At 40.0% G+C, this 25,437-nt stretch overlaps 1 protein-coding gene across 1 annotated transcript in view; it reads left to right on the forward strand.

Moving 5' to 3' along the window:
- LOC118402123 (laminin subunit gamma-1-like) overlaps positions 1 to 25,437 on the forward strand; it is a 72,376-nt gene continuing 46,939 nt past the window's right edge. The window contains exon 1 of the mRNA XM_035800061.2: positions 1 to 621. Within this exon, the coding sequence (XP_035655954.1) occupies positions 249 to 621 (373 nt within the window). The 5' untranslated portion in view covers positions 1 to 248. The remainder of the gene's footprint in view (positions 622 to 25,437) is intronic.

A 25,437-nucleotide genomic window follows, 5' to 3' on the forward strand; every position in this document is an offset into this window, starting at 1 on the left:
CCTTCTGAAGTCTCTCTATGGCGGTGGACACAAAGCACTGAAACCGTGGGAGTCTGGGAAACAGAAAGAAGGGTGCGCGAGTGCAAGGAGGAGAATTCGAAAAAAAAAAACTCATTTGTAAAAGACAAGATATTGAAAGAGTTTAACGCATGGTTTTACTTGTTTTATAAATATAAAAGTTCGAAGGTGTAGAGGGATTCGTGTAGCTGTAGTTAAAGTTTTGAACTTTTGCTTTACACGGGCTGAGAATGCGTTGGTTTATTCAAGTTGTGTTTTCATTGACCTGTTTGGCTATATGTAGCCACAGTGCTATGGATGAATGCACTGATGATTCGAGTCGGCCTCAGCGATGCATGCCAGAGTTTGTCAACGCTGCTTTCAATGTCACTGTGGTAGCTACCAATACTTGTGGCTCTCCCCCAGAAGAATACTGTGTACAAACCGGCGTTACGGGGGTCACCAAGTCGTGCCACATCTGCGATGCCAGGGATCGGAGACAACATCACAGTGCTGTGTACCTCACCGATTACAACAATCAACAGGACACCACCTGGTGGCAAAGTCAGACTATGTTAGCGGGCATCCAGTATCCAAACTCAATCAATCTAACTCTTCATCTTGGTAAGTGTTGTTTGATTAAGTTTAAAACACATGAACAAATGCATCATGTTTTTTAGCTACCATAACAGCACAATTCACCATCTCATCTGCAGGTGATGGGGATTTAAGTCTGAGAAGAGATTGATTTCGAAACAAGTCACTCATAAACCATGAACATAAACTCTATTATGTTACGAAGTTGCAATTTGAAAACAAATCCTAGCTGACGAGCTGAGATTTGTAACAATGTGTCAAATAACGCCTGGCAATCACTGACTACTTAGTTTTTTTTTGTGGTAGGCATGAGACAGTTATGAAAGTTACTCATTTATTCATAAAATAGATATTTGCCTGTCCTTTTGTACGTTCATAATTTTTTTAAATAGTGATCATGCTCTCGGTGCCTTACATTTAGACAGAGGAATATATTTCGGATAATTAGTTCTGCTTTTGTACAACGTGATTTACGCAAACTGCCGCGCCAAAAGTTAGTTTCACAGCTAAAAGTTCTAGCCTAAGAAGATGGGGTGTTTCTCTAGCTCTATCTGTGTATAATGAGTATTGTAGGGATTTTTTAATACATGCCAGGTGAATGCACGATGAAGCCAGACAAGTTTATTGAGTGGGGGTCACATCATGTTGTGGAGAAGACCCATTTATCGTTTCAAGCCAATGTACTGAGAGAGAGAGAACTGATTCGGGTTTATGATTGGAAAGGGAATATTTCGAAGGGTTTTCCAGAAGATAAACTTTACATAAGATATTTATGAGTAATGTTTTTGTCTGTAAACTCAACACTACTGTTTTTAAATAGTTACAGACATTCCAGAGCGGTTTAGTCATAGGTCTCGTTGTAGCGTCTTTGTAACCGAAGGTAGCACACTTTGATCAACTGGTGGAGGCTGTAGTCGCCTATTCTATAAGTGGACACAAAGTTGGTGTAAACTGCACTTTGTCTAGTTAATTATAATTATTCTTAACTTTAAAAAAAAAAGAGTTTTGAAACAACGTATTGTTTTGTCGGACGACACGTTCTACAGTCCAAGCACAATACACTTCAGTATAAATACACCACAAGGCCAGAGATTAACAATTAGATTCAGCCGCAATTTTTTTTGTGGATGGTCAATTACAAATCATTTTTAGAGTGACAATTGTCCACATGAATCCCAAACAGATATAATATTAAACTAAAACATAATTTCAAACATTGCTTCTGTTTGTATACAATCACACATCTCTCTCTTATGTGGGCATACTTTGAAACAGATTTTCAAAATTCTAATCCCTTGGAGTTGATTTGCTGGTGTTTTTAGACTTTTATGTCCAACAATTAAATGTAGTATTTGAATTTGTTTTAAACACATTTGTTTTGCTCTGTTCCGTGTGATAGTAGTATCTATTTGATGCACAAAGAGGGAGATTAGATTAAGCTCTGTAAAATGTCACTGTTCCCTTTGTGAAGAAGCACTCAAGATTACAATTCCTATTACCAATTGGTATTACCTAACCTCCTGGTTCAATGAGCCCTAACATTTAGGATTGTTGATACTGACTTACTGATATGGTATTAGTATGCTTGCTAGAAATGGCAAGGACACTACTGTTATCGAACATGCCTTTCAAGCGTATTAAGTTGTTGATATTAATAAACGTGAAGCAGTATGTGGGGGGAAAAAGTGAGACATTTCTGTACAATCATATTCTCTCAAAATATTTCCTGCATTGATTTGTTGGCAACATTGAGCTTTTTAATATAATTTTATTTTTGACTTAGTCCTATTAATACATTACCTCACAAGAGCCCTCAAGGCTGGCACTCTTGGCATGAAGTGACCTCTGCTTGTTTCCCATTATCACTCTATAGTCATGAGTTCACTGATTAGATTGTTCGCATTACGCAAATCACTGAATTTCTGCCAACCAAGCAAAACCATATTGTGGAGGAGGTGATTCTGAGGGAATGGGAAAGAATGCTCTTGCATCTATTCTGCTTGTCAGCCACTCAAAGCCACAATGGCAGAGGTGGCTGGCCTGTCTTCCTCTTTTTAAGTTAGGCAGCCCTCTGTTTACATTTTGTTTGTCAACCTTTGTTTGAAGGAAACATTGACTTCACTCCAAGTTTGGTTGTAGCTAGTTGACTCGAAGTCCAAAAAATATTTTAATTCACAATTATGCTTGTGTAGGCATGCGTTTGATCTTATTCTCCAGAGAATAATTGGTCCAGGTGGCTCAATTGGTTCAACCACAATACCAGCAACTTCAAGCAGTTTGTGGTTTAATTTCCACATAGGCTGAATGTACAGTGGGGCAAAAAAAGTATTTTGTCAGCCACCAATTGTGCAAGTTCTCCCACTTAAAAACATGAGAGGCCTGTAATTTTCATCATAGGTACACTTAAACTATGACAGACAAAATTAGAAAATAAATCCAGAAAATCACATTGTAGGATTTTTAATTAATTTATTTGCAAATTATGGTGGAAAATAAGTATTTGGTCACCTACAAACAAGCAAGATTTCTGGCTCTCACAGACCTGGATTTCTGGCTCTCACAGGCTCCTCTGTCCTCCACTCGCTACCTGTATTAATGGCACCTGTTTGAACTTGTTATCAGTATAAAGGACACCTGTCCACAACCTCAAAAAGTCACACTCCAAACTCTACTATGGCCAAGACCAATGAGCTGTCAAAGGACACCAGAAACAAAATTGTAGACCTGCACCAGGGTGGGAAGACTGAATCTGCAATAGGTAAGCAGCTTGGTTTGAAGAAATCAACTGTGGGAGCAATTATTAGGAAATGGAAGACATACAAGACCACTGATAATCTCCCTCGATCTGGAGCTCCACGTAAGATCTCACCCCGTGGGGTCAAAATGATCACAAGAACGGTGAGCAAAAATCCCAGAACCACACGGGGGGACCTAGTGAATGACCTGCAGAGAGCTGGGACCAAAGTAACAAAGCCTACCATCAGTAACACACTACGCCGCCAGGGACTCAAATCCTGCAGTGCCAGACGTGTCCCCCTGCTTAAGCCAGTACATGTCCAGGCCCGTCTGAAGTTTGCTAGAGAGCATTTGGATGATCCAGAAGAAGATTGGGAGAATGTCATATGGTCAGATGAAACCAAAATATAACTTTTTGGTAAAAACTCAACTCGTCGTGTTGAGTGTTGCATCCAAAGAACACCATACCTACTGTGAAGCATGGGGGTGGAAACATCATGCTTTGGGGCTGTTTTTCTGCAAAGGGACCAGGACGACTGATCCGTGTAAAGGAAAGAATGAATGGGGCCATGTATCGTGAGATTTTGCGTGAAAACCTCCTAACAAAGTATTGAGAAACTTTTGTTATTGACCAGATACTTATTTTTTTTTACCATAATTTGCAAATAAATTCATAAAAAATCCTACAATGTGATTTTTCTGGATTTCTTTTCTAATTTTGTCTGTCATAGTTGAAGTGTACCTATGATGACAATTACAGGCCTCATCTTTTTAAGTGGGAGAACTTGCACAATTGGTGGCTGACTAAATACTTTTTTGCCCCACTGTATCTGTGTTAATGGTAAGTCACTTAAGATAAAAGCACAGGTTAAATTACCAGATTTTTGTTAAGATTTAAGCTTTTGTTTTTATCTATTCAAGGCTTTGATGACTTGCATGTCTATATGCCTTTGAAGGGCTAGTCTGGGCAGGAAGAAGGCATGTCCCGACATGATAACACACCAGACATTTAACTAGAGCTTGAAGATATGGGGCTGGTAGCAGGTAGAGGTAGAATTAGGAAAGAAGTAAGAGAGCAGAAGGTATACTGAACAAAAATATAAGCGCAACATGTAAAGTTTTGCTCCCATGTTTCATGAGCTAAAATAAAAGATCACTGAAATTTTCCATATGAACAAAAAGCTTATTTATATAAATTATTGTGAACTAATTTGTTTACATCCCTGTTAATGAGCTTTTCTCCTTTGCCAAGATAATCCATCCACCTGACAGGTGTGGCATATCAAGAAACTGATTAAAAAGCATGATCATGACCCAGGTGTACTTTGTGCTTGGGTCAGTATATGGCCACTCTAAAATGTGCAGTTTGTCACACAGCACAAGGCTACACAAAACAATGCTACAGATGTCTCAAGTTCTGAGGCAGCGTGCAATTAGCATGCTGCCTGAATGTCCACGAGCTGTTGCCAGATAATTTAATGTTAATTTCTCTACCATAGGCCGCTGTTGTTTTAAAGAATTTGGCAGTATGTCCAACCGGCCTCACAACCGCGGACCACGTGTATGGCGTGTGGGTGAGCCTTTTGCTGATGTTAAAGTTATGAACAGAATGCCCCATGGGATTATAGTATGGGCCAACATAAATTACAGACGAGGAATACAATTGCATTTTATCAATTGCAATATGAATGCACAGATATGACGTGATGAGATCCTGAGGCCCATTGTCATGTCAGTCATCTGCTGCCGTCACCTCATGTTTCAGCATGATAATGCAAGGATCTGTACGCAATTTCTGGAAGCTGAAAATGTCCCAGTTCTTCCATAACCTGCATACTCACCAGACATGTCACCCATTGAGCATGTTTGTGATGCTCTGGATCGACGTGTACGACAGCGTGTTTCAGTTCCCGCCAATATCCAGCACAGCCATTAAAGAGGAGTGGGACCACATTCCACAGGCCACAATCGACAGCCTGTGAAGGAGATGTGTCACACTGCATGAGGCAAGTGATGGTCACACCAGACACTGACTGGTTTTCTGATCCACGCCCCTACCCTTTTTAAGGTATCTGTGACCAACTGATGCATAAATGTACTCCCAGTCATGTGAAATCCATAGATTATGGACTAATGAAACTTATTTCAATTGACTGATTTCCTTGTATGAACTGTAACTCAGTAAAATCTTAAATTGTTGAATTTATATGTTTGTTCAGTATAAAAAGGAGAACAGATGTTGCGATCTGTTATGTAGCAAATAGGCAGATGTTCAAATTGAACTCGACATGCTTTCTAGTAGTGTCCTCCACTCTTGAATGCCTAGCCCTCAAATACATGATGATGACGCCATAGAAATAAGGAGGCTGGTCTCACATTTCTGATTTGCAAGTTCAGGAGTGTTCATGTTAACAAATTATGTTCCCCAGTTTACCCTAAATGTTAAAGAGATTAATATTTATGATGTGCCAATTTGAGGGGAATTTTCTTCATCTATCCCCTGAAATGTCAGTGTCTATAAAGAATGTGAACAATGAGGGAGACGTCCCCTTGAGGTTGTTGTTTCAAATGGACTTTAAAGGCATTTCTTAAGGTCCTTAAATGGGAAGCATTTTCCTAAATAGCATGTACTCGCCCTGCTTAGGCTATTAACAGTGCACACATGGTTGCTAAGGTTGGTTACAACTATTATTCCATAGTGTAGTAAAGTGAAACAAACTGAACAATCTTTTAACAATGCTGTACTCTTATGGACGTGTAGTGCACACCTGCAGGATATGAATAGTTCTGCCTATTGTCCACATAACAATCATAAAGTACCTTATTGACCCAAGATAGTGACTTTGGTTTGATTGTGGCACGTTTAAAAAAAGGCATACATTCTTGTGTTCTACTTAGGTTAATGCTGTACCGTTACAAGATTGCTTTCAATGTACAGGTACTGACCAAATCTTTTGCTACTGAAGTTGTGCTTCAACTCTTTGTATGTTCTGTCCTGTGTAGACCTACATCCATCTGAAAGCATTCAGTATCAGGATATGAAAAGTTATGGTGGAGAGATTTTCACATTAACAAAACAAAGGGATATATATATATATATTCAAATGTAATATATGTCTTTCTCAGTATGTGAATCCTGTTCTTGGATTCTCCTGTGATCTGGGAGGGGGTTAACGGCTATAGCTTTGGTCACTAGCACACAGGAAGCGGTTCGTCTGTCCCAGAGATGAGATGGTGCACAACAGTGTGGGAAAGCCAGGAGGAGTATTTCTCTGGCCCCTGTGGACTCTAGTCATGTTCTTTTATAGGCTTTCCCAAACGCTATGAAAGACAGTCAAGATAGGCCAGCTGTTGCAAATTATACCAATCTGAAAGTGCAGTGGGGACGAGACGTCATCCTGGTTAGAACCTATTGTTTTACCGGTGAAGGAATGATCTCAGCGTGGGAACCTTGTATTTTTAACGCCCTAGGTCAGGGTTCCTCAACTGGCATCCCACGGGTGATTTTCAATTTTTTTGATTTGATCCCCCCATGTTTTCTGACCCCCAAAAAAATTAACAAAAATAAACTTTTAAAACACCAGCAAATCAGCTCCAAATGATTTTATTTTTGGAAATATGTTCCAAAGTATTCCCACGCATAATAGAGATATGTGATTGTATACAAATGTAAGCAAGGTTTGAAATGATTATTTTAGTGAAATATAATATATGTTCTTCATGCAGTGTAGTTGATGATCCCTGCTCTAGGTTTTTCTGATGATCACAAACGTGTGTCTGAATAACATTTAGGATTAGAAAAGGCGTAGATACGTTTAACAAAGGATGCAAATGATTAAGTGGCAAAGAGCCAATAAGCTCCGAAACCCAATCTACTGTACATATCCCAGTAATGAAGCTCTGTGGGTGTATGTGCACAGGTTTGTTTTAATCAGTTTAATGTTGTTTTGCAATAAGATGGACCATGAGGTGAATTTGAAGAGCTGAAAGGATTGCACTCACTGTTACCCATTTCCCCTCTGTATACAGTTTTCAGTAGGCCTATATTCTATTGTGACTTATAAAACAAGGCAACAGTAAACAGTTTGTCCACTATGAATGATGCAGCCCCCCTTGGGCCAATTGAGATCACGTGTGACCAACATATTTCAGTTAGTTACTATAGCTCCTGCTTTGGGCCAATCTGTTATTTTGTAAATGCAGGATCTCTCTGGCAAGACTCATCATTCACTCAAGTTTCGTCAAAATAAGGCCAGAACTGTCTGAGATCACATTTGATGACCGAACAGAAACAAATCCACAGTCCCTTTCCCGATTTTTATCGTGGGGGAGAATGTTTCTAAATGTGACGAAACATGTCCTATTGGACTTTAGGGACTCACCCAGCCAATGTTTTCAGCCAAAGGACACATGTTTATAGAGAGGATGTTGAATACACCCGTAAAATGTATTTTTTTTTTTTTTTAACATTTTTTAAACATTTTTTACATCGGAAATTAGTGTCTTATTTTCCACAAATGGTTCAGACTTAGAAGAACTGCATGGAGGTATTATAGTGAGTAACTGATCCTGCTGCTATTACCCGTTAAATTACCAGTCTTAAGTACAGCTGTTTTCACATGCAAGTGGAGGATTCATGTGACAGTCAGGTTCATATGGTATTTCACCACTTTTTTTTCTTCAAACACAGCAGAGGCAAAAAAAAAATGCAATAGAATGTAAATAGCTGGTAATTAACATGGGGAATACAGTGCCTTTGGAAAGTATTCCAGACCCCTTGACTTTTTCCACATTTCATTATGTTACAGCCTTATTCTAAAGTGTATTAACCCCCCCCATCAATCTACACACTACCCAATAATGACAAAGCAAAAACAGGTTTTTAGAAATGTTTGCAAATTTATTTAATTTTTAATAATTTATTTCTATAAGTATTGACAGTTTATTCAGTACTTTTGTTGAAGCACCTTTGGCAGTGATTACAGCATCAATTCTTCTTGGGTATGACACTACAAGTTGTCACACCTGTATTTGGGGAGTTTATCCCATTCTTCTCTGTAGATCCTCTCAAGCTCTGTCAGGTTGGATGGGGAGCTATGCTGAAAAGCTATTTTCAGGTCTCTCCAGAGATGTTCAAGTCTGGGCTCTGGCTGGGCCACTTAAGGACATTCAGAGACTTGTCCCGAAGCCACTCCTGCTTTGTCTTGGCTCTGTGTTTAGGGTCGTTGTCCTGTTGGAAGGTGAACCTTCGCCCCAGTCAGAGGTCCTGAGTGCTCTGGAGCAAGTTTTCATCAACGATCTCTCTGTACTTTGCTCCGTTCATCATTTCCTCCATCCTGACTAGTCTCCCAGTTACTACCTCTGAAAAACATCCTCACAGCATGATGCTGCCACCACCATGCTTCACCGTAGGGATGGTGCTAGGTTTCCTCCAGATGTGACGCTTAGCGTTCAGGCCAAAGAATCTTGTTTCTCATGGTTTGAGAGTCTTTAGGTGCCATTTGGCAAACTCCACGCGGGCTGTCATGTCTTTTACTGAGGTGTGGCTTCTGTCTGTCCACTCAACTTTAAATCGGTCGACCTCTAGTATTCTTAATAATCAGTAATCTGCATTTTTGGACGCCGATTACATTGCACTCCATGAGGAGACTCTGCGGCAGGCTGACCACCCGTTTAGCGAGTGAATCAAGGAGCCAAGGTAAGCTGCTAGCTAGCATTACACTTATTTTGTAAAAAAAACAATCAATCTTAACATAATCACTAGTTAACTACACATGGTTGATGATATTACTAGTTTGACCAGCTTGTCCTGCGTTTCAAATAATCAATGCGGTGCCTGTTAATTTATCATCGAATCACAGTCTACTTCGCCGGGTGACTGGTGATGATTTTAAGAAGCGCATTCACAAAAAAAGCACCGTCATTGCACCCATGTACTTAACCATAAACATCAATGCCTTTCTTAAAATCAATACACTAGTATATATTTTTAAACCTGCATATTTAGTTAAAATAAATTAATGTTAGCAGGCATTATTAATGAGGGAAATTGTCACTTCTCTTGCGTTCTGTGCAAGTGGAGTCAGGGTATATGTAGCAGTTTGGGCCGCCTGGCTCGTTGCGAACTGTGTGAAGACCGTTTCTTACTCACAAAGACCGTAATTAATTTGCCAGAATTTTACGTAATTATGACATTGAAGGTTGTGCAATGTAACTGCAATATTTAGACTTATGGATGCCACCTGTTAGATAAAATACAGAACGGTTCCGTATTTCACTGAAAGAATAAACGTTTTGTTTTCAAAATGATAGTTTCCGGATTGGACCATATTAATGACCTAAGGCACGTATTTCTGTGTGTTTTATTATAGTATAATTAAGTCTATGATTTGATAGAGCAGTCTGAGAGGTGGTAGGTAGCAGCCGGCTCGTAAGCATTCATTCAAACAGCACTTTCCTGCGTTTTGCCAGCAGCTCTTCGCAATGCTTGAAGCACAGCGCTATCAACTCCCGAGATTAGGCTGGCAATACTATAGTGCCTATAAGAACATCCAATAGTCAAAGGTATATAAAATACAAATGCTATAGAGAGAAATAGTCCTATAATAACTCAAATCTAAAACTTCTAAACCGGGAATATTGACGACTCATGTTAAAAGGAACCACCAGCTTTCATATGTTCTTAGCAAGGAACTTAAACGGTAGCTTTTTTTTTACCATGGTACTTATTGCACTTTTACTTTCTTCTCCAACACTTTGTTTTTGCATTATTTAAACCAAATTGAACATGCTTCATTATTTTTGAGACTATAAATAGATTAAGTTAAAATAAGTGTTCTTTGTTAATTCAGTATTGTTGTAACTGTTATTATTACAAATGTGTGTGTGTGTGTGTGTGTGTGTGTGTTTATTTATTTATTTCACCTTTATTTAACCAGGTAGGCAAGTTGAGAACAAGTTTTCATTTACAATTGCGACCTGGCCAAGATAAAGCAAAGCAGTTCGACACATACAACGACACAGAGTTACACATGGAGTAAAACAAACATACAGTCAATAATACAGTAGAAAAATAAGTCTATATACAATGTGAGCAAATGAGGTGAGATAAGGGAGGTTAAAGGCAAAAAAAGGCCATGGTGGCGAAGTAAATACAATATAGCAAGTAAAACACTGGGATGGTTGATTTGCAGTGGAAGAATGTGCAAAGTAGAAATAAAAATGAGGTGCAAAATAAATAAATACAGATGGGAAAGAGGTAGTTGTTTGGGCTAAATTGTAGAGGTGCAGTAATCTGACATCTGGTGCTTAAAGTTAGTGAGGGAGATAAGTGTTTCCAGTTTCAGAGATTTTTGTAGTTCGTTCCAGTCATTGGCAGCAGAGAACTGGAAGGAGAGGCGGCCAAAGGAATAATTGGTTTTGGGGGTGACCAGTGAGGTGTGTGTGTGTGTATGTATGTATATATTTATTTATACATATAAAAATCGACTGATCGGTTTCGGCTTTCTTTTGGTCCTCCAATAATCACTATTGCCGTTGAAAAATCATAATCGGTCGACCTCTACACTCTACCATAAAGGGCTGATTGGTGGAGTGCTGCAGAGATGGTTGTCCTTCTGGAAAGTTCTCCCATCTCCACAGAGGAACTCTGAAGCTCTGTCAAAATGACTACCGGGTTCTTGGTCACCTGGCAGATCAAGGCCCTTCTCCCCCGATTGCTCAGTTTGGCCGGGCGGACAGTTCTAGGAAAAGTTTTGGCGGTACCAAACTTCTTCCATTCAAGAATAATGGAGCCACTATGTTCTTGGGGACCTTCAATGCTGCAGACATTTTTTGGTACCCTTCCCCAGATCTGTGCTTTCGACATAATCCTGACTCGGAGCTCTACTGACAATTCCTTCGACCTCATTGCTTTGTTTTTTGCTTTGACATGCAACCGTGGGACCTTATATTGGCAGATATGTGCCTTTCCAAATCATGTCCAATCAATTGAATTTACCACAGGTGGACTCCAATCAAATTGTAGAAACATCTCAAGGATGATCATTGGAAACAGGATGCACCTGAGCTCAATTTTGATACTCATAGCAAAGTGTCTGAAAATTTGTGTAAATAAGCTGTTTTTTAACAGAAATTTGCAAATTTGCTAAAATTGCTACAAATGTTTTTGCTTTGTCATTATGGTGTATTGTGTGAAGATGGCTTAAAAAAAATATATTTAATCAATTTTAGTTTAAGGCTGTAGGGTAACGAAGTGGAAAAAGTCTAGTGGTCTGAATAGTCTCCGAAGGCACTGTATCTGGGGAATATTTTCTTGCAAGCATGATAGTTGCTTTTACTGTAACTGTTGTTCTCAAAGTAACAGTGAATAGGCACTTTTAGTGATGTATGTAATGTTACTATTTTTTGGTTTGTTTTTAATCATAGATGTTAGGTATTTACAACAGGTGTCGAGTTGATATTTTGTGTATCAAATCAAAGTTTATTTGTCACGTGAGCCGAATACAGTGAAATGCTTACTTACAGGCCCTAACCAACAGTGACATTTTAAAGTAAAAAATAGGTATTAGGTAAACAACTGATAAGTAAAATAACAGTAGCGAGGCTATATACAGGTGGTACCGGTACAGAATCAATGTTCGTTGGGCACCGGTTAGTTGGGCTATTTGAGATAATATGTAAATGTCGGTATAGTTAAAGTGACTATGCATAGATGATAAACAAAGTGTAGCAGCAGCATAAGAGGGTTGGCATGGGGAGTGGCGGGACACAATGCAAATAGTCCGGGTAGCCATTTGATCACCTGTTCAGTAGTCTTATGGTTTGGGGGTAAAAGCTGTTGAAAAGCCTTTTGGTCCTACACTTGGCGCTCCGGTACTGCTTGACATGCGATAGCAGAGAGAACAGTCTATGACTGGGGGGGCCTTCCTCTAACACCACCTGGTATAGAGGTCCTGGATTGCAGGCAGCTTAGCCCCAGTGATGTACTGGGCCATAAGCACTACCATCTGTAGTGTCTTGCGGTTGGAGGCCAAGCAGTTGCCCTGCCAGGCAGTGATGCTCTCGATGTTGCAGCGGTAGAACCTTTTTTGGATCTGAGAACCCATGCCAAATCTTTTTAATGTCCTGAGGGGGACTAGGCTTTGTCGTGCCATCTTCACGACTGTCTTGGTGTGTTTGGACCATTATAGTTGGTTGGAGATGTGGACATCAAGGAACTTGAAGCTCTCAACCTGCTGAACTACAGCCCCGCCGATGAGAGTGGGGGCATGCTCGGTCCTCCTTTTCCTGTAGTTCACAATCATCTCATTTGTCTTGAGGGATAGGTTGTTGTTCTAGCACCACACGGCCAGGTCTCTGACCTCCTCCCTATAGGCTGTCTTGTCGTTGCTGTTGATCAGGCCTACCACTGTTACCTGCAAACTTAATGATGGTGTTGGAGTCGTGCCTGGCCATGCCGTTGTGGGTGAACATGGAGTATAGGAGGGGACTTAGCACGCACCCATCAGGGGCTCCAGTGTTGAGGATCAGCGTGGCAGATTTGTTGCTACCTACCCTCACCACTTGGGGGCGGCCGGTCAGGAAGTTGCAGAGGGAGGTGTTTAGTCCCAGGATCCTTAGCTTAGTGATGAGCTTTGAGGGCACTATGGTTTTGAACGCTGAGCTGTAATCAATGAATAGCATTCTCACGTAGGTGTTCCTTTTGTCAAGGTCGGAAAGGGCAGTGTGGTGGTCTGCTTGAAACATGTTGGTATTACAGACTCAGTCAGGGACATGAAATGTCAGTGAAGATCCCTGCCTGTTGGTCAGCACATGGCCGGAACTCATGTCCTGGTAATCCATCTGGCCCTGTGGCCTTGTGAATGTTTGCCTGTTTAAAGGTCTTACTCACGTCGGCTACAGAGAGCGTGATCACACAGTCGTCTGGAACAGCTGATGCTCTCATGCATACTTCAGTGTTGCTTGCCTCGAAGTGAGCATAGAAGTGGTTTAGCTCGTCTGTTTGGCTTGTGTCACTGGGCAGCTCGCGTCTGTGCTTCCCTTTTTGTAGTTTGTAATACTTTCCAGGCCCTGCCACATCTGACAAGCGTCAGAGCCGATGTAGTACAATTTAATCTTAGTCCTGTATTGGTGCTTTGCCTCTTTGATGGTTCGTTGGAGAGCATAGCGGGATTTTTTATAAGCTTCCGAGTCCCGCACCTTGAAAGCAGCAGCTCTACGCTTTAGCTCAGTGCGAATGTTGCCTGTAGTCCATGGCTTCTGGTTGGGGAATGTACGTACAGTCGCTGTGGGGACGACGTCCTCGATGCACTTATTGATGAAGCCGGAGACCGATGTGGTGTACTCCTCAATGCCATCGGAAGAATCCCGGAACATATTCCATTCTGTGCTAGTGAAACGGTCCTGTAGTTTAGCATCTGCTTCATCTGACCATTTTTTTTTATAGACTGAGCCACTGGTGCTAACTGCTTTCATTTTTAGCTTGTAATCAGGAATGAGGAGGTTAGAATTATGGTCAGATTTGCCAAATGGAGGGGGGAGATAGCTTTGTACGCGTCTCTGTGTGTGGAGTGAAGGTGATCTAGATTTTTTTTCCCCTCTGGTTGCGCATTTAACATGCTGATAGAATTTCTGTAAAACTGATTTAAATTTCCCTGCATTAAAGTCACCGGCCACTAGGAGCGCTACCTCTGGGTGAGTGGTTTCCTGTTTGCTTATTTCCTTATACAGCTGACTCAGTGCGGTCTTAGTGCCAGCATCCGTCTGTGGTGGTAAATAAACAGCCACGAAAAAGATAGATGAACACACTATTTGCCAAGAGAGTTGTCTACAGCTTATCATGGGATACTCTACTTCAGGCAAGCAAAATCTAGAGACTTCCTTAGATTTTGTGCACCAGCTGTTTACAAATATACAGACTGCCCCCCTCGTCTTAACCGGAGTGTGCTCTTCTATCTAGCCGGTGCAGCGTATATCCCACCAGCTGAATGTTATCCATGTCGTCATTCAACCACGATTCGGTGAAACATAAGATATTACAGTTTTTGATGTCCCGTTGGTAGTATTTTCTTGATCGTACCTCGTCTAATTTATTGTCCAATGATTGTACGTTGGCAAGTAATACTGATAGTGAGGGCAGATTTCCCACTCGCCGTTGGCATATCCTTACAAGGCACCCTGCCCTGTGTCCTCTATACCTGCGTCTCTTTCTCTTGCCAATGTCTGGGATTTTGGCCTTGTCGGGTGTCTGAAGTACATCCTGTGCATCCTTCTTGTTCAAGAAAAATCTTTGTCTAATCCGAGGTGAGTGATCGCTGTCCTGATATCCAGAAGCTCATTTTTTGTGCCGTAAGATACGGTGGTAGAAACATTATTTACAAAGTAAGTAACATATAACATGAGAAGAAAAAAAAACAATAGCACAATTGGTTAGGCGCCCTTAAAATGGCTGCCATTTCTTCCGGCGCCATCTTGTGACTATATTAGACCAGAAAAGGCTTTATGTGTGCCGCTTACCAAGCTGCCTAGATTTATCCCAGAGAAGAGTAGTGTATTTGAACGATAATAACACATTTATTTAGACTCTTTTATTATGATCTGGTTGTACTGTATTCGAGTCCAGTTCACCAAAAGTCACTTGAATTTCCGGCGTACAAAAATCTGATTCCCTGCTGCAACTTCCTTTGTCTGCCTGCCTGGCCAAACATGAGCTCTTCCTGTGGAACAACAAGGCCATTTCTTCACGTTGTTGTGACATTCCCGCCTTTGTACAGCGGACCACCTGACTTCAGTGGCTGAGAACTTACATTTAGCCACACTCCGGTCTCAGTTCCTAGTTCATTTCACATGAAGTAGACAGTCTTCGTAACTTGAAAAGCCTACACTTGAATTTTTGTCTCGTACACTGAAATGCCTTTTTTGCCAGCTCCAAACCCAACAATACAGTTATCGATATGAATATAGCACATAAAAATAACATACAGTAGAACAAAAACACACGAGAAATAAGAAGCATTCGAGAAAGTAAGAAGCTATATACAGAGTCAGTTCCAATACAATATTTACAATGTGCAAGCATACTGGTGATGGAGGTAGATATGTATAGGGGTAAGGTGACTAGGCATCAGGATATATGATAAACACAGTAGCAGTAGTGTAAATTCTGTCTGTCCATTAGGCAAAATTGTGTGCCTCTTTCCTAAAACTGAACTTAAATATCATGTTATATAGAAGTTTATTGGCTGCGCACACTGATTTGCAGATGTTATCACAGGTGCATTGAAATGCTTGTGTTTCTAGCTCTAACAGTGCAGTAATACCTAGCAGTAAAAAAAAGTACACACAATCTACAAACTTTTAAATATATATATTTTTTTATAGGATTAGCCATGACTATAATACAGTATATACTGTACATTTTGAGTGTGTGAAGCAGTATGTAAACAGTGGCATGTAGCCTACCGGTTAGAGCGTTGGACTAGTAACCGAAAGTTTGCAAGATCGAATCCCAGAGCTGACAAGGTGAAAATCTATTGTTCTGCCCCTGAACAAGGCAGTTTGACCCACTGTTCCTAGGCCGTCGTTGAAAATAAGAATTTGTTCTTAACTGACTTGCCGAGTTAAATAAAGGGGAATAAAAAAATCAGTGTTCAATGACTATCGTCATAAGGCAGCAGTCTCTGAGGTGCAGGGTAGAGTACCAGGTGGTAGCCTGCCAGAACAGTGACTACGGTTCAGGTAGGCATACACCATGGAGTCTGCATTTATGACTTCCTTTGCTTTAGCTATGTATTACTATGTTGTTAGTGCAAGTAATTGAACTGTTCCTGAATATTAGTAATTGTAACTTTGATTTTAGCCTTTTTTGATTTCTGTTAGATGCACTTGTATTTGAGTTGACGACCACCCTTGGTGTGCAAATCACTGCTCAGGCTAACTTGAGTTATTTTAAATATTGACAACCAGGAATGATTTTTCCAAGGACACATTATTAAAGCAAAAAATGTAGCCATATCAGGTATTCTGCCAGTGGCAGTTTAAACCTGGAACTCTTTGAATAAACCTTCTCTCTATCAAAGGCCTTCCAGAGTCTGACGATGACAGGCCTATCTTTAGATCTGAAGCATGGGTGACCGCTCCCCACCTTCCCCTCCTAAAGTCCTACAACCTCACAAAAATAAAAAAATTTTACGAGAGGGAGGGGTTTTTCATTTGCTGGATTAGCCTTTTTGTTTGGTCATTCCTACCCGTCTGACCATATCGTCCCCTCTATCCCTCCAATCCTTCTCCCTTTCTCTCTTGGATCTCTTTGTTCCTTTAATTTACCTGCCTGTCTTTCCATCTTATAGGAAAAGTCTCTCATGCACACCCCTGAAGACAAAACCTTTTCTTTTTGGAGACCTTACATTCTCAAGATTCATCCTGTGATGGGGATCCCTAAAAAGCTTAACTACAGCCTATGTTTGCTGTCCATTCATCAGTGTTTACTTTGAAGTTGAAACTTAACATTCTTGCTGCTCTGAGCTAATTAAAAAGCCAGTGGTAGGTTTAGAGGCAGTCCTTAGCACTGCCAAATCAAAGCACCACCTCTTGCTGCACTGTCACATGCTGCCCCCCACCCCCCCTCCAAGGCTAGGCAACGTAGACATCGGGATAGGAGATAACCCTTCTTCTCAAAATATTTTTATTCTGTTGTAATGCAGAGGGCTGAGTTTCCGCTGAAACAGCCAAATGCTTTGGTTTGAGTTCCCTCTGCACACTGTGCTTCAGGAAGGGCTGGATGTTCCACTCCTTATGAGAGATAAGAACGCTGTCCTGCTGGCCCATGATTTTTAATTTCCCAGCTACCCCAACAAGAACTTGTACTTGGGTCATTCCATGTCATTTCAGTGAGCCATGACACCCACCATCTGATTGTGCTGAAGTTGTTTTCTGTAGTTAGAAACATTCCGGAAACATTATTTTGTTGTCTCTGAGATATTAGGCTAATTGATTGCAGGGTAGCCTAGTGGTTAGAGCGTTGGACTAGTAACCGAAAGGTTGCAAGTTCGAATCACCGAGCTGACAAGGTACAAATCTGTCGTTCTGCCCCTGAACAGGCAGTTAACCCACTGTTCCTAGGCCGTCATTGAAAATAATAATTATAGTACCTACCATCTGATTTGGACCAAACTTTTTTCAGACAATGTTTACACATTGAGGAATCCAAAGAAGTGGTTAAAAGCCATCCAATTTCACCCCACGCCAGTCCCTCCACAACAACAAGTGTTGTCTGTTTGACAAGAAGTATGGAGCTGTGGCTCGGAGTGTTTATTCATCTTATGTCATGTATTCTCAGGGAATTTAGTGCTGATTTTTTTTTTCTCCCCAGTTCAGATAAATTAGCCATTGAAGTTGTTAACAATGTATGAACACTTTTACTGATAGCAGGAATAGCACCATTTAGTGGTCAGAACTTATTAATATCAGGATGGTGAAAATCAGATTGTATTTCAACAAAATAATGTTGCAGGAATGCTAGTCTTATGTTTCCAACAACAGAAACGATTTCAGAACAATCTGAAATGGTCGGTGTCGATCCTCTTGTGCTTTTCGAGGTGGAACGACTCGCTTGCGACATTGCTAACTAAAAAGCCAAAGTGATACTAATTAGTACCCTAGGTAACATAACAAATAAGCTCATTATCCTGTGCTCTCTCATTGTTCTAAACCCTACAGCAGGGATTATTAAGAGCTCCGTTTACATTCTTATCTAATAGCGTTAGGTGTAAGGACAAAATACTTACACATGAGAGGCAGAACATGTCGTGTGTCTGCGTTGACACATTTTGTGTCTCTGAAAGTTATGATTAACCAACTTTTGTACATGTTCTAAAAACTTCAAAACTTTTTGTTTCTAATCATGAGGCATAACAGCAAAGTCTGAAACTCCCAGTACATGGCGCCAGTTTATTATACCTTAGTGGTTAAACGTCTGGATTAAGCCTAATACCCTTGCATGCAGCTGCCGGCAACACAGGAACTACCTGGAACAAGTAATTGAACCAATTTATACAATTACATTGCAAAGTTGTAACTGATTTTTGCTCACCAATTTTTTTGTGTACTATTTTTCATATTTTTTTACATAGACAATAGACAACTTAACATTTCACAGACATGGACCACTAAACTAGACAGGCCTGACGTGGCTGGGACTTAATGAAGATGAAGGCAAACACCAACTCGTACAGTTCCCTCAAAATATTCACATCCCTTTACTTTTCGCACTTTGTTGTTACAGCCTGAATTTAAAATGTATTCAATTTATTTTCACACAATACAACATAAATGTCAAAGTGGATTTCTTTGTTGTATTTCTTTAAAAAAAATAAGTTATCATTAATGAAATGTCTTGAGTCATGAAGTATTCAACCCCTTTGTTATAGAAAGCCTAAAATAAGTTCAGGAGTAAACATTTTGTTTATTAAAGCACATAATAAGTTGCATGGACTCATTCTGTGTTCAATAAGTGGTTAACATAGTATTTAATGACTAAGCCATCTCTACCGCTCTCTCTCTCACACACACACACACAATTATCTGTAAGGTCCTTTAAATCAAGTAGGGAATTTCAAGTACATATTCAACAACAAAGACCAAGGTGGTTTTTCAGTATCTCACAAAGAATTAGTAGATGTGAAGAAAAAAAAACTGATGCTGAATATCCCCTTTGCGCATGCTGAATTTATAAAATATTCCAAAACATGCGTCGTGTTTGCAACAAGGCAGTTAAGTAATACTGCAAAAAATGTGGCAAAGAAATTAATTTTTTGTCTTAAATGCAAAGTGTTATGTTTGGTGCAAATCCAACACAACATCACTGAGAACCACTCTTCATATATTAAAGTATGGTGGTGGCTGCTTCATGTTATCGGTATGCTTGTCTTTGGCAGAGACTAGGGAGTTTTTTTAGGAGGAAAACCTGGTTGTCTGCTTTCCACCAGACACTGGGAGGTGACGGTCACCTAAAACACAAGGCCAAATAGACAATGGAGTTGCTAACAAAGACAACATTGAATGTTCCAAATTATTGATGAGGATGGAATGGTCCAACCCTCATATGCCATGTCTTGAAATATGCAGATAGATGGATTAAAAGTGAACATACATTGCAAAACTTCTGATATAAAGTTAGCTCACTCCGCCATAACATTTGGCTTTGTAGCACTCCCAGAAGGCATTAATTATTACGTCATTTTTTGATTTACACTTAAGACATGACTCTGTCTGCTGAGCTGTAGAATTTTGTTAATTTTGTCTCTTGTGTAATATATTTTGTACATTAGGTTATATACTGGATTAAGTGTGTGTTTTTGTTAGTTATGTACCAACACTCCCTCCATCTTGTGTCAATATCAGTTATTTTTAGGTCTTGGTTCCAATGTTGTCAGTTGGATAGGTTTTGTATATCTCATCATATATCGTATGAGTATCCTTTTCTGACTCAAGTAGGTTTGCTTTGATGTCCAAAAGATTTCAGATCTAAATTTTGTGATATAAAAAGTTTACATTGGTCAGTCCAAAATAGCTTTTTAATTATCTTCTTCATTGCCTTTTACCAAGTCATTTGCCTGTTACATGCCAAGGTATTTTGACTCTGGAGCCTTAAATCTTAACGGTGTACTTAGTACTGGCACCATCTCCTGAGAAATCTATGAGAATGGCACCCCAAGAATGATAGGATTTGGAAGATCTACGCCCTCAAGCCTGACATTGTTTGGCAAACAACTGAATACCTAATGCGGGAGCTTTTCTCTGACCTCTGTTTTAGCCTCTCCCAACCAATTATCATGAATTGATTGATTGTCAACTGTATTAGTCCCCAAACAATTTTTACATGTGGAATAGCAAAAACAACTTCAGAGTTATCTAAATATATTTTTTGGGCATCTTCTGATTAGTACTCCCTAATGAGTTACGCACTCAATGCAAATGAGTCCGGTAAATCTCTCAAATGGCCGGTAAATGTATCCTGGTCACGTTGTCATGCGCCATGTTTTCCCGAACAGAAACTCTGGTTCATAGACCATATTTAGCATGGGAAAGGCCACTGCAATTAACTGTCAATCTTTTTTTATCCCGTGAGTGCATGAGAAGGCCCACTCAGTTGTACTTTGAGTACAATCCTTTTATTCACTTTGTGCTATTGCAGCCATTTAAATCTAATAGCTAGAGTTCATACCTTCACAAATTCAAACTAGCTCAGACAGATCCAACTCAGAGAGGCCTAGCTCATGAGCTCCATCAGCAGCAGATTTGTATTTAGAATCGGAAATGAATGTGTTTATTCAACAGATGTTAGTGCGTCGAATCGTTTTGCACCAAATCCCACAATTTATTTCTCAGGCAAAACTATATTGATATAACATGCACAGGCTTGCTGTTAAGTCATTAGCTTCGAAAGTTCTAAAAGCTTCTATAAAGAATATTTTATGACTAGTTAACTATCATATACTTGATAACGTGTAGAAAAGTATACAGGTAACGCAATATTTTTTCCTGTTTTCTTCTTGTGACCTCTGACTGACAAAGAGTTTGGGAAACCCTGTATCAGGGAGATGATGCCTTTGAACAGTACTTTTGTCTTGTATCTGAAATGAAGTTGTTTCTCTTTTAGTCTTTATAATTTGAATCACATCTTGTTCTGTTCTCTTTACATTTTCTGTTTAGTGGCTGGGTAAACTTTTTGTATATTGCAGGGTTTTTAAACAAGCATACCGGTACCTCTTTCTTGGTGGAGGTCTGTTGAAAAGAACCTGGGATGGAATGCCTTACTGGATGAAATTGCCATCTTTGCGCCAACATTAATATTTATTTTAAACCTTTGCTTGGCTACTATCCCTAAGGTGTGTTATCTCCAGGGGTGGGCCTTCAGATTTTTGGCAACGGGCGTTGAAGCTGGTAGAACGCAATTTCCATCAGCAAGGGTGAAATCTTTACCCCAGGATCCAAAACATGTCCTGTGGCTTAAATAAATGTTTGAGAGAACATCAATATTGATGTATATATCCTAGACCAGTGGTCACTCACCAACCCTGGTCCTAGAGAGAGCAACTGGGTGTGCCAGTGTTTCCAGGCATTGACATAAAGCCTAATCTTATGTGTAATCAGATCAGCAGTTGTCAATATGATTTACCATATGTTGGTGGCCTGGCTAAGTGACGGTGCTCTTGTCGCCTTTTCTAAAGAGCCATGTCAGTTCACATTCTATATACTTCTACCCTGCCATAACCTAAGGCTGTGATAAATAAACTTGACAAACTTGGTTTAGAGCTTATTCTCACTACAAGAGCTTGCCTAGAGATGTAGATAAAATACTCTCGGCTAGACCTTATACTGTAATATAAACTTACAAACTGTCATGTAGCACACAACACTCTCCCATCAGTTGCCCCCCTCCAAGCAGGGCAGTGTACTTCTGAATTGTGTGGTTGAGCCCGATGCTCCTACAGTAAAAATAGTTTATAGCAGAGCAATGTTTTTGTAAAAGCTGACTTTTTGAATAGACATTTTCCTGTAATGTAGCCCGAAGAGCCATCTACCTATGGTTCAGCTAACGTTAGCTAATGCCAGCATTCAGCTAACTAGTAGCTAGCTATTATGATGTAGCTAAGGAGAATGCAGACATCGTTTTGTTTAACAAGCTCTGTACTATACTATGAATGACATTGTGATAACTTTACTGTACTTTTATATTCATGTGAGTGGGATAAACGTTCATGTTTCATAATGTTACTAGCTAGCAGTAGCCAGCTGTGTTATTGTCTTGCAAGCTAAATTGAATGGGTGTAGCTATGAACGAGAAAATAAACCCTTGAATTGTCTGCTAGTGAATCGTAGCATTATTCAAAAGTGTAATATGGTTTGGTTTAGAGGTCGACCGATTATGATTTTTCAACGCCAATACCGATTTATTGGAGGACCAAAAAAAGCCGATGCCGATTTTGGTGTATATATATATATACTTGTAATAATGACAATTACAACAATACTGAATGAACAATGAACACTTTTTAAAAAACTTTAACCTAATATATTACATCAATAAAATCAATTTAGTCTCAAATAAAAAATGAAACATGTTCAATTTGGTTTAAATAATGCAAAAATAAAGTGTTGGAGAAGAAAGTAAAAATGCAATATGTGCCATGTAAAAAAAGCTAATGTTTAAGTTCCTTGTTCCTTGTAATGTGAGTCTTCAATATTCCCAGGTAAAAAGTTTTAGGTTGTAGTTATTATAGGACTATTTCTCTTTATATAATGTGTATTTCACATACCTTTTGACTATTGGATGTTCTAATAGGTACTTTAGTATTGCCAGCCTAATCTCGGAAGTTGATAGGCTTGAAGTCATAAAAGAGCTGCTGGCAAACGCAGTAAAGTGCTGTTTGAACGAATGCTTACGAGCCTGCTGTTGCCTACCACCGCTCAGACTGCTCTATCAAATCATTAGACTTAATTATAATATAATAACACACAGAAATACGAGCCTTGGGTCATTAATATGGTCCAATCCCGGAAACTATCATTTTGAAAACAAAGCGTTTATTCTTTCAGTGTTCAACCTTCCCAAGTTCTCTCACGTCACCCCGCTCCTCCGCTCTCTCCACTGGCTTCCAGTTGAAACTCGCATCCGCTACAAGACCATGGTGCTTGCCTACGGAGCTGTGAGGGGAACGGCACCTCAGTACCTCCAGGCTCTGATAAGGCCCTACACCCAAACAAGGGCACTGCGTTCATCCACCTCTGGCCTGCTCGCCTCCCTACCACTGAGAAAGTACAGTTCCCGCTCAGCCCAGTCAAAACTGTTCGCTGCTCTGGCCTCCCAATGGTGGAACAAACTCCCTCACGACGCCAGGACAGCGGAGTCAATCACCACCTTCCGGAGACACCTGAAACCCCACCTCTTTAAGGAATACCTAGGATAGGATAAGTAATCCTTCTCACCCCCCCCCCTTTAAGATTTAGATGCACTATTGTAAAGTGGCTGTTCCACTGGATGTCATAAGGTGAATGCACCAATTTGTAAGTCGCTCTGGATAAGAGCGTCTGCTAAATGACTTAAATGTAAATGTAATGTAAATGAAATATGTTCTGTATTTTATCTAACGGTTGGCATCCATAAGTCTAAATATTGCTGTTATATTGCACAACCTTCAATGTTATGTCATAATTACGTAAAATTCGGGCAAATTAGTTCGCAACGAGCCAGGTGGCCCAAACTGTTGCATATACTCTGATGAACGCAAGAGAAGTGACACAAGTTCCCTAGTTTAATATTGCCTGCTAACATTTATTTTAACTAAATATGCAAGTTTAAAAATGTATATTTCTGTGTATTGATTTTAAGAAAGGCATTGATGTTTATGTTAAGGTACATTCGTGCAACGATTGTGCTTTTTTTCGCAAATGCGCTTTTGTTAAATCAACCCTCGTTTGGCGAAGTTGGCTGTCTTTGTTAGGAAGAAATAGTCTTCACACAGTTCGCAACGAGCCAGGCGGCCCAAACGGCTGCATATACCCTGACTCTGTTGCACAGAACGCAAGAGAAGTGCCGATTTAAATCGGTCAACCTCTAGTTTGGTTGCTTTATTTTCCCCCATGATGAAATCTGGGAGGGGACTGTGGATCTGTCTCCATCCGTTCGTTCGTACACTAACGTTCAAAAGTTTGGGGTCACACAGTTTGAGGTCACACAAATGTCATTGTTTTTGAAAGGAAAGCTACTTTTTTTGTCCATTTTTTAAAAAATACATCAAATTGATCAGAAATACAGTGTATACCTTTTTAATGTTGTAAATGACTATTGTAGCTGGAAACGGCTTATTTTTAATTGAATATCTACATAGGCGTACAGAGGCCCATTATCAGCAACCATCACTCCTGTGTTCCAATTGCACATTGTGTTCGCTAATCCAAGTTTATAATTTTAAAAGGCTAATTTATTATTTAAAACTGTTAGCACACCTGAAAACTGTTCTTCTGATTGAAGATGCAATAAAACGGACGTTATTTAGACGAGTTGAGTATATGGAGCATCAACATTTGTGGGTTCGATTACAGGCTCAAAATAGCCAGAAACGAATACATTTCTTCTGAAACTCGTCAGTCTATTCTTGTTCTGAGAAATGAAGGCTATTCCGTGCAAGAAATTGGCAAGAAACTGAAGATCTTGTGCAACGCTGTGTACTTCTCCCTTCACAGAACAGCGCAAACTGGCCCTAACCAGAATAGAAAGAGGCGTGGGAGGCCCCGCTGTACAACTGAGCAAGAGGACAAGTACATTAGTGTCTAGTTTGAGAAACAGACGCATAAGTCCTCAACTGGCAGCGTCATTAAATAGTACCCGCAAAACACCAGTCTCAACGTCAACAGTGAGGAGGCGACTCCGGGATGCTGGCCTTTTAGGTAGAGTTGCAAAGAAAAGGCCATATCTGAGACTGGCCAATAAAACTAAAAGATTAAGACGGGAAAAAGAACACAGACACTGGATATAGAAGGCCAGAATTCCGGAGTCGCCTCTTCGCTATTGATGTTGAGACTGGTGTTTTGCGGGTACTATTTAATGAAGCTGCCAGTTGAGGACTTGTGAGGCGTCTGTTTCTGGCCATTTTGAGCCTGTAATCGAACCCACAAAAGCTGATGCTCCATATACTCAACTAGTCTAGAAGGCCAGTTTTATTGCTGCTTTAATCAGAACAACAGTTTTCAGCTGTGCTAACATAATTGCAAAAGGGTTTTCTAATGATCAATTAGCCTTGTGTTAGCTAATCCAAGTTAATAATTTTACAATGTGTCATTGGAACACAGGAGTGATGGTTGCTGATTTTGGGCCTCTGTACGCCTATGTAGATATTCCATAAAAAAATCTGCCGTTTCCAGCAACAATAGTCATTTACAACATTAACAATGTCTACATTGTATTTCTGATCAATTTGATGTTATTTTAATGGGCAAAAAAATTAGCTTTTCTTTCAAAAACAAAGACATTTCTAAATAACCCAACACTGAACGGTAGTGTATGTTAGTCACAAACGGCACTGACCGATTTTGATGAAACTTGGG

This window comes from Oncorhynchus keta, chromosome 23 (genome assembly GCF_023373465.1).
Source record: "Oncorhynchus keta strain PuntledgeMale-10-30-2019 chromosome 23, Oket_V2, whole genome shotgun sequence".
NCBI lineage: Eukaryota > Metazoa > Chordata > Actinopteri > Salmoniformes > Salmonidae > Oncorhynchus > Oncorhynchus keta.